At 35.3% G+C, this 14,121-nt stretch overlaps 1 protein-coding gene across 3 annotated transcripts in view; it reads left to right on the forward strand.

Annotated features, from left to right (window-relative positions):
- LOC120523515 (hormonally up-regulated neu tumor-associated kinase homolog A-like) overlaps positions 1 to 14,121 on the forward strand; it is a 62,464-nt gene that overhangs the window by 16,230 nt on the left and 32,113 nt on the right. For 2 of the 3 annotated variants that reach the window (XM_039744900.1, XM_039744898.1), the window contains exons 3-7: positions 1,807 to 1,862; positions 3,591 to 3,726; positions 5,447 to 5,580; positions 10,829 to 10,964; positions 12,448 to 12,616. In XM_039744900.1, coding sequence (XP_039600834.1) covers positions 1,807 to 1,862; positions 3,591 to 3,726; positions 5,447 to 5,580; positions 10,829 to 10,964; positions 12,448 to 12,616 — 631 coding nt within the window. The remainder of the gene's footprint in view (positions 1 to 1,806; positions 1,863 to 3,590; positions 3,727 to 5,446; positions 5,581 to 10,828; positions 10,965 to 12,447; positions 12,617 to 14,121) is intronic. The other variant, XM_039744899.1, reaches the window with a different exon arrangement.

The raw sequence follows: 14,121 nt of genomic DNA on the forward strand, positions 1-14,121 counted from the left end.
GGCTGCCTCACCAATTACTAAACATCTTCGACACGTTCACCATTGAAAGAATACTGACAGGAAATATTATTGTATGGTTTGGGAACAGAGCACAGCAGGACCACAAAGCTCTGCAGAGAAGGATGTAGTCAGTTGAACGCAACATTGGATGTGAACACCCTAACTCTCAGGGAATCTACTCCAAGCAATGTTGGACCAGGGCCAAAAAAAATTATCATTGATACCAACCATCCCATCAACAACATCCTTTCTGTGCTGTAGTCACGTAAATGCTACCGATGCCTAAAGTCCAGTTCACAGAGAGTGTCTAGAATGATGCACTATTGTAAAATCACTAACAATAAGTAATTTAAGTTATCGTGCATTTAGTTATTATTTATTATTTATCACATATTTAACATTTTATCAATGACGTTTGATATTTATAAAGTCATGTATTGCTATTGTTATTTTATACTCTTCTTAAAGGCACAGTCATTGGAGTTAAGCAACTAAGTATTACACTTCTTATTGTACTATGTGAATAATTTGTATGTGACAAATAAAATTTGATTTGATTTCAGATACCTACTGTATGTGATGATTTTCTCTGTTCCTATTTGATTTTTTATTAGGACTGTAGCAGCAGCAGTAGTAGCAATTTTGAACAGAAATGGAGGTAGATTTTTATCAAGCCTATGTGCTTTTCTTTGTATAATGTACTTCCTTTTTATTATCCAAATGTATGCTGATTAATCTCATATGGGGTTTATTGCAAGGACTATCCATTCTGAACACCTGTATTTGAGAAGCATCTTTAAAAGCTTTGATAAAGAGCTCAGCTTGAAAAGCACCATCTAACTTGGAAAAACACCTTTTTTGGATTATTTTAACAGTTTCACACTATTCGATTATACTTGAAAACTTTCTTTTTCCTTTATTTTCATGTCTGTGTGGTTGGGGGCCTACTTATTTATGCTCTTTAATATCAATTTGTATAGAACTGATAAATAGAATGGATCTCCTTTTTTCTTTCTGCATATCATCTTAGTAATATTTTTGCTTATGAGATTGATATATAATTACCTATCTTCTTCTGTTAATTACTAGCAGGTATTAGAGTCTAATATGATAGTTTACAGTTTGATAAAAATGAATGATGACTTAACAAAATATTTTGTACAATTAAAAAATAATATTTCAATAATGGATTTAGAATGATTTAATGCATTTACCATACATAACCCTGTCCAGGGTTTGTTCCTGCATTATGCTCTATGCTTGCTGGAACAGCCTCCCACAACCCTGTTCAGGACTAAGTGGATAAGACAATGATTGACTCACTGACTATATTGTATAACTGGTAGGTATTTGCATTCAAACTCAATCAAGCCTGAACAAATCCAAGTTAAAATGTTAACAACAGAGTGTTGCTTCTCTATGGATTGAAGCCAAATGAACAACCTGTTAAAAAGTATTTTACAAAATGAAACACACAAAATAGAATGTTTTTCTTCTTTAATCATTCAGTGGATTCTGCAAAAATATTTTGCTATTATATCATACATATTTGGTAAAATGTACTTTCTTTATCATTAAATGAGCTTTTGTATTTCTATTTCTAATGCTTTGTTTGACACATTTTATGTTAGAAATCAATTTGTGGTTAACTAGATATTTTGTACAGTATTTGTTTTTACATAAATGTGCAATGTTTACTAAATATCAGCACATGCTCCCAACCTTTACTGAATATAATAATAATAAGTTTACTAATTGTTCTTTCTGTCTAAAGTATGTTGAATTTATCTAATCAATTTGTTTCAGGGACTTGAAAATTGAAAATCTATTGTTGGATGAAGAAAACAATATAAAACTGATAGGTAATAAATCAGTTATTTTGTTCAATCAGTAACACGTCTCATATTGACACATGTACAGATTATTTTTCACGGGCACAAATGCAAATATTTAACATATCTTAGCATATCACTGCAAGGACACACAGTGGTGCCAGATTGGGGCGGAGTGGTAGCTCTGAGGCTAAGGATCTGTGCTGGTATCTAGAAGGTTGCCGGTTCAAATCCATGTCACTGCCAAAAGAGATCCTACTCTGCTGGGCCCTGGAGCAAGACCCTTAACCTGTAATTGCTCCAGGGGTGCTGTACAATGGCTGACCCCAAGGGATATGTGAAAACTAACAAATTCCTAATACAAGAAATTGTATAAGGCAAAATAAAGAACAATATATATATATATATATATATATATATATATATATATATATATATATATATATATATATATATATATATTACAGAAGGAGTGGTGGTCTGCACTGTTTGAATCCCATAAATGCTAAAAGGGACTCTGCTCTGTTGGGCCCTTGAGCAAGGCCCTTAACACTAGAATTAGTAAATAAATCCAAATAAATAACATTTGGGCAGTGTATATGTCCTAAAAAGAAGTCTGACTGTATTCTTGTACCAATGCTCAACCTCAACCCGCTAATGAGGGATGTGATAGCAGACTGCTTGCTGCTTATCAACACATTTAAAGGACAAAAGACACTGACGGAGAGGTGAGAAACGATTTAAGGTGGGACGGATCTACGAGTTTTTTCGTAGGCTCAGGTAATTCTAGTGTTAACCTGCAATTGCTGAGCGCTTTGAGTTGTGAGAAATTCCAAATTATTTGCTCAATAATCTCTGCATACTCTTTCCTTTTTTCTCACAAGAATGGCTGTATGATTTAATGCCACCACCTCACTCATGCTTTTTAAATTACTGTTCTTCTCTGGTGAAATCCCATTCAAATTATGTACTGTATGTTTCTAACTTTTAGCTGATTTCAGCTTTAAAGTAGAAGTCACCATTGATAGCTGCACAGTTACTAATAACTGATGGAAGTGGTGGAGCTTGTGAGTTGACTCAGTTCAAGCAATTATGACCACTGAACTCAGATGAGATACTCAGCATTATATGGAGCAGGAAGAATATTTCCTATGAGTTTTAAATTGACACACATCTTTTCTCTAGTGTTTCATCCCATAATCTCAGAAACAATGCATGTTGTGAAATTCATAGGTGATGCGCCAATTACTGATATCACACATCAATTTGTGCATAAAGTAATACATATATCAATTTTTGTATTGATAAGAAACATTTGTTTGCACAGAAAGCTATTTTTTAATGCTGCCCCATTTTTGTGCATGTTTGCGCTTCACTTTAAATGTAACTTGAATATCTAACAAACAAGCACAGAAAAAGTACACCTAAAACAACGTCTTCCACCAAATTGCTTCAATCTCCAAAACCAATGAATACTACAAGAAACAAGACATTACAATATTACAACAATTACCACTCTGTTCTGTTGTAGTGAGTTAAATGTGATAATCCTCTTCTGCAGGTGTTTTTGTATTTTCGGTTACTCACAATATGTAAATGTCATTATTATAGGCCATATAATTTCTAAAATACTTAAAAATGACTCTAAATATGCACACATTTTATTGGTTGATGTTTTAGTATTCACAATAAAGCACAAACAATACTTTCATCTCGCTGATATAGAAGATTACAGTTATTTCCATTTTACCTTTGCAGATTTTGGATTGAGTAACTGTGCAGGAATTTTGGGATATTCAGATCCTTTCAGCACTCAGTGTGGAAGTCCTGCTTATGCTGCCCCTGAGCTTCTGTCAAGAAAAAAGTATGGCCCAAAAGTGGATGTCTGGTCAATGTAAGTGCCTTCTGAAATCTTATCAAGGAATCTGGGAATATTTTTAAGGCCAGAAAGAACTGGTTTGTGAAGTAACAGAAAATGTATAATGTAAAATTTGAATACTTCAAAACTGATAATGCTGTAAACAATCAGGAAGTTTTGTTGCAATGTTGTAACATAAATGCTTGGTTAAGACAAAAGTTCATTTAAGGCTTATCTTTTTAAAAATTGGCCCAATTATGATGGTTTTTAGATGTACACCCAATTCTGTAACCAACCCTACAGGAAGTGCTCCCTACTATTGACTATATTTTGTTTGAATAACAGTCAATTCAAAGAGGAATAAGGTATTTGCTTTTGAATATGAGTTTATTATAAAATGATTTAAATAAAGACTTAATGAATAATTCACACTAATTCACATTCTTTACTAAGTGGCCTGCAGGACATGACATGACATATTAGGCATATTTTCACTACAATATAATGTTTAATGCTAATAGAAGGAAGCACTGATATGAATAGTTTAGTGGTGTAAACACTAGTGATCGAAGTCAAGATCATTCTTCTTATAAAGTTGTTAGAATACAAATAAGTGTTATGAGTTAGCATATGCTTTGTGTCAGATGGTAGTGTAAAAATTTTACAACATCCCCGGCAGACTTGAGGTACATCTGTTTATAATCCATATAAAAATGCATAAATATTCACCTACTGACTGAATTTTATAATTCAGTTTTGTATATTGTGGCATAACAAACATATCCTACTGAATTTGACATTTATTAATTGTTTTTAAAGTGAACTTATTTTTCTTTACGTTTTTGTCCATCACAACAGATTATTCCCATAATATGCATTTTGTACTGTACTGTTTCCTTGTTTAGCTAGCATTTATCTTCAATACATAACAGGCAGCAAGAAGAGGACAGGACTTGTCTTCAGATACTACGATAGAAGCCCACTGAGATATGCAAAATGCCCCATTACCTCCACTGCTATACATACTGTATATATGTAGGAGGACAATTACATCATTAATGTCTGTTTTCGTTTTCAAATTAATGTACGATTTTAAGTTATTAGGCTGTTATTAATTCACCCTATCATTGTAAAAGCTGCCTATGTAGTTTATTTCGGGTTTGATGACTATTATTATTATTGCAAATTAATTATTGCATTGACCAGTACTGCATTTTATAGCTCTTCTAAAGGGCTAAATGAAAAGAAAGTGCATGTAAAGCCGCCTGGCTCTCTCAAAATGGATGCAGACAAGGTTATCACATAAATTAAATTTTTCTGAATTGGTGGTTGCTCTTATTCTAATTAATGCCCCTAAAGTTAGTTGTTGTACCCAGAGAGTAAAATTAAATCCTCTTGTCCTCCAAGCTCTAATATTTCAGTGTATGTATTTTACATACAGTCCTCATTTTTGCAAAATAATAAAACCTGGCATTTCTGTATAACATTACTTTCATTTACTTAGAAAACATATAGCTCTGGTAAAAGTGTAATTTATGTGCTTCTAAAAGAAGATCACTGACTGGATCTTTTATTCAAGCCAAGTAAGAATATAATCTATTTAGTAGCCCATATGCTGTTAAGTATCACTAAAATGCTGTGTCCTTTGTTATACAAGCAAATCTGAAATAAATGACAGTAATAGGCTTATGATACATACCATCTGGTAGATCATTTGTGTTGGCTACAGGTTTAAATGTCATTATTTGTGTTGCAGAGGTGTCAACATGTATGCAATGCTGACTGGGACGTTGCCATTTACTGTGGAGCCTTTCAGTTTGAGAGCCTTGTACCAGAAGATGGTTGACAAAGAGATGAATCCCTTACCTCCACACATTTCCACAGGTTTTGGTGAAATTACATTTTTCAAAAATTGTTATATTGTAACTTCTACCAAGAAATACTATCTAATATTCTGCTACAGATTTATATCAAACATTTTTGCTGCTTTCATTTAAACCATGCTAATGGTTTTGTGTCCAATAAGGTTTATGAGCCCTAGGATAATGGATGGATGGATGAATTACATAATGATTATTCAATGTTACATAACTGGGATTTATCAAATTAAGTTCACACTGTAGCTCAATTCTGATTTTTTTTCACTCACATTTGACATAGATCTAGGCCCATATTTATCAATTGTCTCAGAAATACTCTTAATTGCTCTAAGTCACACTAGAATAGCAATTTATCCTACTTCAGAGTCCCAGTCCTAGTGCCTCATGTATAAAGGGTGCATAAGCACAAAAATGTTGGGTATGCCTGTTTCCTCACACACTTTGGGATGTATAAAAAATAAACTTGACATAAAGCCACGCACATTTTCACAGTAGCCCCCTACCTTGCGTATGCACGTTTCTGCTCAGTTTTGCAAACTGGCAGCACTCAGCGTCTGTGTAACTTACTTTTCTTTTTTTTTCTTCTTTTTCATATTCACATCAATAACGTGGGATTTATCAAATACACCAAAATTAACTGCATATTGTTTACAAATTTAATTCACTTGATTGTAATCATTCTGTAACAATATATGGTGCATGAATGACCCAACTAGTCCAATTACCATAGCTGCTTTAGTGTTATTAGAAGACATCGCAAATTGAAGAATTAGAAGAGAGTGTGTATTTATAGATGTTGATGACTGGCTTCTAAGTCGATTTCCAAGAACTATCCTCTTAGAGCTGTGTACTGAACTGGCATCGGATTTACAAAGGCAGACATTGAGAAATTGTGCACTACCTGCTCCTTGGCAAGTTCTGCCTACTCTCGGGTTTTTAACCACAGGAGCTTTTCAACGTGAACTTGCTGACTAATCGGGTATTTTGCAGTCATCACAGACTTATACCATGCCAGGTACAGTATATAGGATTGTATTATCCGCTTGTCATCCAGATGTATAAGATTTCCTTACACTGTGGTTAAACTGCAAATCATTGAAGTGCAATTTGCAGCAATGTCCAGTTTTCCAAATGTAATTGGAGCGGTCAACTGCACATTCATTGCTATTGCAACAGCACTGGATAAGTTACATCAGTCAGGAAAGAGTCACCAAAAGAATGAGCTGGCATTACATCACATATAGGTGGTGCACCTATAAAAATGGCAGCTCTTTACAGTCGCAGGTGCTTTTTCCAACTACTGTAATGTGGCAAAAGGCAAGCAGTTATTTTAAGGATAGTGAGTCACCTCAAATAGTCACGTAAAGAGAATCAATCCATTGTGTTGCTCGGCACTGATGCTACACTATAAAGGTACCTTCAGAGATTGAATTTGATTTTGTAAATAGAATGCGTTTCCATTCCAATAATGTGCTGCTCTATAGTCCACAGAAAGTGTGTTGCATTGTGCAAGCATGTAGCATACTGCATAATGTGCCAAACAATTGTGGCTTGCCCATACTTAAAGAGATGTAGTATGGTGAACCGGACCCTGACCCACCAAATGATCAGCCAAATCAGACCACGTTACAACTTTGTTTAAATGTAATTAGCAGAAGGGGAAGTGCATGGAACTTGGTGTACGCATAGTTTTATGCCTCTGGAATTGTTTGTGCATACACACATTTTTGTTTTTGTCTGTACGCCATGTTTTAGTGTAAATTTTACACACGGAGTTATACATGAGGCCCCTAGTGAGGACAACATTCTGTTGTTGTTAGGCCACTGTTTTGCATCCAAATCTTCCACATCTCACTCCTACCCCTCTCCTGGCTACTTTCTAGAATCCACCGGTTTCTATATACAAATACAGCAGTGATACATGTACTCAAATCATCAGCTATAATCTTTCAGTTTCTATTTTTCTTCCCTGCCATCATGAGCTGAAATGTTTATAGACATCCTGTTCTGTAAACAGTGTTAAGAAGCGCAGCAGCCAGTATGGTGTTGGCATTCATGCTGGTCTTTTAAGTTTCATATGTTGGACAAATCTGTTTTTATTAATTTTGCGCATTCAGGTGGTATGGCTGTATTCCTTTCTCTCTCTCATGCACCTTCAGACCTCTTGATGTGGCACTCTCACCATTTCACTATGTAAGAGCTAATGTGTAGTAAGCACACTGGCACAAAAAAATGGCTGCTGTTGCATCATCCAGATGGATGTACATTATAGGTGGTAGTGGATGAAGTGGTTACCCATTGCCCTTTGAGTAGTTAGAAAAGCAAAATATAAATGTAATTAATTAATTATTATTATTATTATTATTATTCAGGCTGGATATCAGTACCCACTCATATCAGACTTAGATCTCTTGAAAAATGAATTTAGACAGTCAAACAAATAAAAAATCAAATATGAGCCAAACATCTGGTTTGAGATGTTTTTCACCATGTGAAATTAAGTGAATATAGACTTATTAGCCTGGTTTTATTTGATAATTATGTTACTAACAGTGGCACAGGAATTGTCACTTCCAGCATAAACATCTTGATTTAATTTGCAACTAAAATTTTTTTGCATGTCCGTAAGGTGCTTGTGTTGGTTACCTCCCACAGCCCAAAGATATGCTATCAGAATGATTGGCTATACTAAATTAGATCGCTTTGCAGTGACTGTATCCTTTGATGGTTTGGTATTTCATACTGAGATCTTTCCTTTCAGTCGTTGCTGTTTGAATAAGCTTTGACCAGACCCACCTTCAGTGGTAATAGATATGGAAAAAGGATTAACACAACTTGTAAAATATGTCTGTAGGCTTTGATATCAGGTATTAATACAGTAATTTAGCTAATTTGTACAAATTTCTAAAACATAAATGACTAACTTCCTGCAAAGAAAATTTATAAATTTAATATACATTTTTAAAAATTTTGCTTGCCGAAATGTTTGTGTGCAGAGATATGTTTATTGAGAACAGAAGCATGAAATGCAAGTGAGGAACAGACCCAGAACATGGAAGCAGCCCATTGCAGGGCACAGTTACACAAACATCTATACTTGCACTAATTTAGAATTGCTGAGTATTCAGACTGTCACATCTTTGAGATGGGAGAGGAAGAGTGGACTACCTGGAGACAAATCCACACAGACACAGCTAAACCAGGTGGTATATAAAAAGAGAGTAATTGGGCTACAATTCAAACCTGGTCCTGTTCTAACCACTGTTCCCATGTGTACCCATTAAATTAACTAAATGACTGTTTTGGCTTATACATTTCTCTTTATATTTCATTGTCATACAGAACTCCTGTACTTGTAACTTAAATAATTCCTGTGTGATATGTTCTTCTTCTTCATCTTTCCCTGCTTCTATATGGGATTAATGTGTTTGATCAATGTTCTCCATACAGCTGGCTCCTGCACCTCCTGCCCAGTCAAGCCCTTTTCCGTCACATCTTCTTTTACTTTATCCATTAACCTCTGCTTTGGCCTTCCTCGTCTTCTCTTCCCCTCTACTTCCATTCACATCACTTTTTTATGCCCACATGTTCATTTTGTCTCCTCATTACATGTCCATACCACCATGACACTTTTGTTGTACCTCTGATTGTCTCATTTCTTATTCTGTCGGTTTTTGTAACTTCACGCTTCCATCTCAACATTTTAATTTCTTCCACCTCTACCTTTTTCTCCTGTGCTCCTTTTCTGGCTATGTGTGAGATGGAACATGACTGCACTTCATTTAAAACTTTCTCCCTAAACCTGTTTAAGCCCTTCTGCTTCCTTGGTGCTGCTTGCTGTAGTTTTATTCTCCTTTGATTCTGATCTTCTAGTTCATTCCACCACTTTGAAATTACAATTCTTTACCTCTTTCAAATTAGACATTCTAAAAATTAGTTTTTGTTTTTCTTTCCTCCATTACTCTAAGTCACAAGCTGATTTTCTTTCTTTTCAAAAAATGTTTTAACTTTTAACAAATCAGATACCATGGCAATATCCGCTATTGTCTCCCCATTCCCATTTCTCTCCCCCACTCCCCACCCTTCATGTACCCTCTCTATCATCTCTCTAGTCTTTCCCACATGTCCATTTAGATCACCACCAACAATCATTTTTCCTCCCTCTTGAAATGTTTTACAGTAAACTCTTCAACCATTTGTGCCCAGAAAATGTCCTTGTCTTCTTGTTCACAGCCCACTTGAGGAGCATATGCATAAATGATATTAACTACAGTCTCTCCAGGGCCCAGCTTGACATTCATCGTCCTATCACTCTTCCTATTCACACTGAAAATACTTTTTTTAGTTCTTTGTATACTATTATACCTATACCATTTCTCCCTTGTTCATTTGTATATACAATAACTTAAAGCCTCATTCCAATTCTTTTGCCTTATTCCCTTTACATCTTGTTTCCTGCATACACAAAACTCCCACTTTCATCCTTTCCATCAATTGTGCCAACTCTCTTCCTTTCCTAGTCATTGTCCCAACATTCAGTGTCCCCACTCTTATTGTTAATTTACCCTTTTCCTTTTCCCTCCCCTGTCTTCTTTTTCTGGTTGTATGTATCAGCTTTTATATTCATAGAGGACACACAAATAAATATTTTTACAGAGGGTCCTTAGAAAAGCTATTTCAGTGAAATTAGTAGTTACATGAGAAACATAATGTGATATGGTCGACACCATAATCCCCTTCCATCCATCCATTATCCAACCCGCTATATCCTAACTACAGGGTCACGGGGGTCCGCTGGAGCCAATCCCAGCCAACACAGGGCGCAAGGCAGGAAACACCCCGGGCAGGGCACCAGCCCACCGCAGATAATCCCCTTAAGACCAATACATTTATCACATGTTTGAGATTTAGAGCTTTACTAGTGAAGTACATTAATCTGGTTTTATTAAAAATTAACATATAAAAATACTAGATATTTCCTTCTTATAATTTTTCAAATGGTGATTGTACAATTGCACTAGGGATTTACAGTTCACTGTACTTTTTGAAATCAGTGTAATGAAAACTATAAAACTGAACTTCTCTAATATTTCATGTGTTTGTTATTTATGCTACCGTCAACCCTCATAACTCTTTTTTTATTCCTTCTTTACAATAATTTTAATAAAAAACAGAAAATGTATAACTTTTCAAAAAGCTATTAGAATGTGGTAGTATTTCTATCAAATAAATATATCTACCATATATTTCATTTACAGCGGCAGTGAATATGCTGACGAACCTACTGGAACCTAACCCAGTCAAGCGTCCTGATATACAACAAGCTTTGGCAAATCAGTGGCTAAATGAAAATAACCAAACACTGTCTAATTATCAGAATCCATATTTAAACAGGTTTGTGCAGTTCATTACAGGTATAAGATCATAATGCCATAATGGGAGTAATATAAAAATGAGAAAAAAAAAATCAGAAAACTCTTTGAAGCTTTTTATATCTTCTGACCACTATTGGGAGCTTGGCAAACCAGTTGGAAGAACGCCAGGGTGGGAATTAACTTGCTTAAAGTGGCTTAAATGTCAAGGATACAACTGGACTGGAGAGTGGTTTGGTTTTTGAAGGACCATGGTTGCACCCCAGCTGTTGTCTTTATGGAATAACCAAAGCACACTTTTGGAACTGGTTCATGACTTCTTTGGGGTTGGTTTAGAACTCTTGTGCTACTACCATTTCTTATATCTCCATCCACTGGAGACATGACAGGAGTGTGTGATTCCTAGTTGGTCATTAATACAAACTATTAATCCTGAAGGAAACAGCAGAAAATTCCAGAAGCAGCAGTACACAATGCATAACATTGTTTGGGGAAGGTGGAGTGCAGATCAATACAGAATGAAGGCAACAATTGGAGAGTAAGAGATCAACACCATCATGGCAGTAATGAGTGTAGAGTGTAATAGCAATTGGCAGAAATGACCTCATATGGCCCTCTCTGTTTGTAGCAGGAGAAAATTTAGCAAAATGTCCAGCATATTCTCAAATATTTAATAACTCATTGACAAGGTAATTGTTTTATATTGAAAATATACTCTATTAGGATTATATCTTAGGTTACTGAAACACTCCAAATGTAGATACTAAGAGGTGTTTTTATACATCATGCTACTTTTTGAAAACTAATAACATTTTATACTTTGATTATTTGGAGATGGGAAAACATTCAAACCATCATTAAACATGTATGTATTTTTTATTTTAAATAATATTTCCTCCCATAATCCAAACACATGCAGGTTAGGTGGACTGGTGGCAGTAAATTGGCTAAAGTGTGTGTGGGCATGGGTGTGTGTTCAAACTGTGATGAGCTAAGTGGGCTTAGAAAATGGTGTTTGTGTTTACATCACAGGACTGTGTTCACATCACTCAGTTATTATTGTTAAAAAAGGGGGTACCTTTCTAATGTTGTAGCCACATCAGTATGTAAGACAATGAACCAATATCACAATTCCATTTACACAAGTGGCGATTTGTTAAAAAAACTGAAGTGACAGAAAATATCGGTCTTTAGTGTATACTACTTACTTAGCTATGCTAATACTTCTCAAAAATGTCTGATAGGTTTACATGTTTGAAAGGTAAAAGGGGATGTAAAATAAGCAATCAACAGACTTCCAACAGTACCTATAAGCAAAAAGTATTTTTTAGATCTCTAAAGAGGAAAGTACATTTTATTTTGAAAAATAATTAAATACTGTGGGCCTTTGTATTCTTTTTCCTAAAATACTGAATGCAGACAAAAGTATGTTTTATAAGTATCCATAATTTTAAAATAAAATAATTTAATAGGTTTCATGAATGCTGTCTGCTTTTGTTCCATAGGAGTCTCATGGAGCAGCTGAACCAGAATGTGCTGGTGCACATGACCCAAAAAATGGGGTTTAAATATCATGAAGTAGTAAACACAGTACTGTCCAACAGGGCCTGCCACACTCTCGCTGTGTATTTCTTGTTGAACAAGAAAATTCAGCGCTACTCAAAAGTACTTAAAGTAAGTATTACAAAGTGTTTCTGTAGACGATTGCAAACACTGTCTTTTGAAAACACTCTTGAAAGGTGTTTTTAAGGAATTAATGTGATATTATCCCTATGCATGAAATAAAATTTTGCTATTTATTACCTGCTTGTTTTTATCATTATGCCTCAGGAGAGCATTTCATGAGAGTACTTCAAAACATTCTACTTATAAAATACAATTGGATTTTAAAATTAGTAAGCTGTATTTGATTCCTCAAAAGTATTGATTACTCTGTCAGTTTTTCCTTTGGCAAAACAAAACAGTACAAAGAAACAGTTACAAATACATATACTCAGCAAAAAAAGAAATGTCCTCTGACTTTCAACTGTTTTTACTTTCAGTAAACTTAATGTGTAAATATTTGTATGAACACTAAAAGAGTCAACACCATAAGACATAAACTAAAAATGTTTCACAATGTGTCCCTGAATGAAGGGAGGCTCAAAATCAAAAGTACCAGTCAGTATCTGGTGTGGCCACCAGCTGCTTGAAGTACTGCAGTGCATCTCCTCCTCATGGACTGGACCAGATTTGTCAGTTCTTGCTGTGAGATGTTACCCCACTCTTCCACCAAGGCACCTGCAAGTTCCTGGACATTTCTGGGGGGAATGGCCCTAGCCCTCACCCTGCGATCCAACAGGTCCCAGACGTGCTCAATGGGATTGAGATCCGGGCTCTTCCACTGCGGGGATGATCAGCTGTCCCTCCTGTCTCCCTGTAGCGCTGTCTTAGGCGTCTCACAGTGCGGACATGGCAATTTATTGCCCTAGCCACATCAGCAGTCCTCATGCCTCCCTGCAGCATGCCTAATGCACGTTCACGCAGATGAGCAGGGACCCTGGGCATCTTTCTTTGGGTGTTTTTCACAGTCGGTAGACAAGTCTCTTTAGTGTCCTGCGTTTTTAGAACTGTGACCTTAAATGCCTACTTTCTGTAAGCTGTTAAGGTCTTAACGACCATTCCACAGGTGCATGTTAATTAATTGATTATGGTTAATTGAACATGCATGGAAAACATTGTTTAAACCCTTTACAATGAAGATCTGTAAAGTTATTTGGATTTTTACAACATTATTGTTGAAATACACAGTCCTGAAAAAGGGACGTTTCTTTTTTTGCTGTGTATATATTCTTAGTTCTGATTTTTATCATTTGTGATCTCAAATAAACCAGTGTATGGTATAAATACAGTTAAAGAGATAATTGTTGAACACCTTTTAAAAGTTAAGTTAGATCCATTGATTTATTTTTGTTTGAATAAAATATTTTGTTGTATGAATAAAATTACTGCCTACAAGCCGTACAGGCTATACCATTTTCAGTAACATACAGTATGCGAAACCTAGTTTAGTATACATTTTACAATAGTACAGTATATGTAATAACATTAAAGGATTAATTTTCATAATATTAATTATAACAAAGCCTTACATACCATCCTCATTAAAGCAAATAACATCTAGCTTCAATGTCCAACAC

The sequence above is a fragment of the Polypterus senegalus genome, chromosome 2 (genome assembly GCF_016835505.1).
Source record: "Polypterus senegalus isolate Bchr_013 chromosome 2, ASM1683550v1, whole genome shotgun sequence".
NCBI classification, from domain to species: domain Eukaryota; kingdom Metazoa; phylum Chordata; class Cladistia; order Polypteriformes; family Polypteridae; genus Polypterus; species Polypterus senegalus.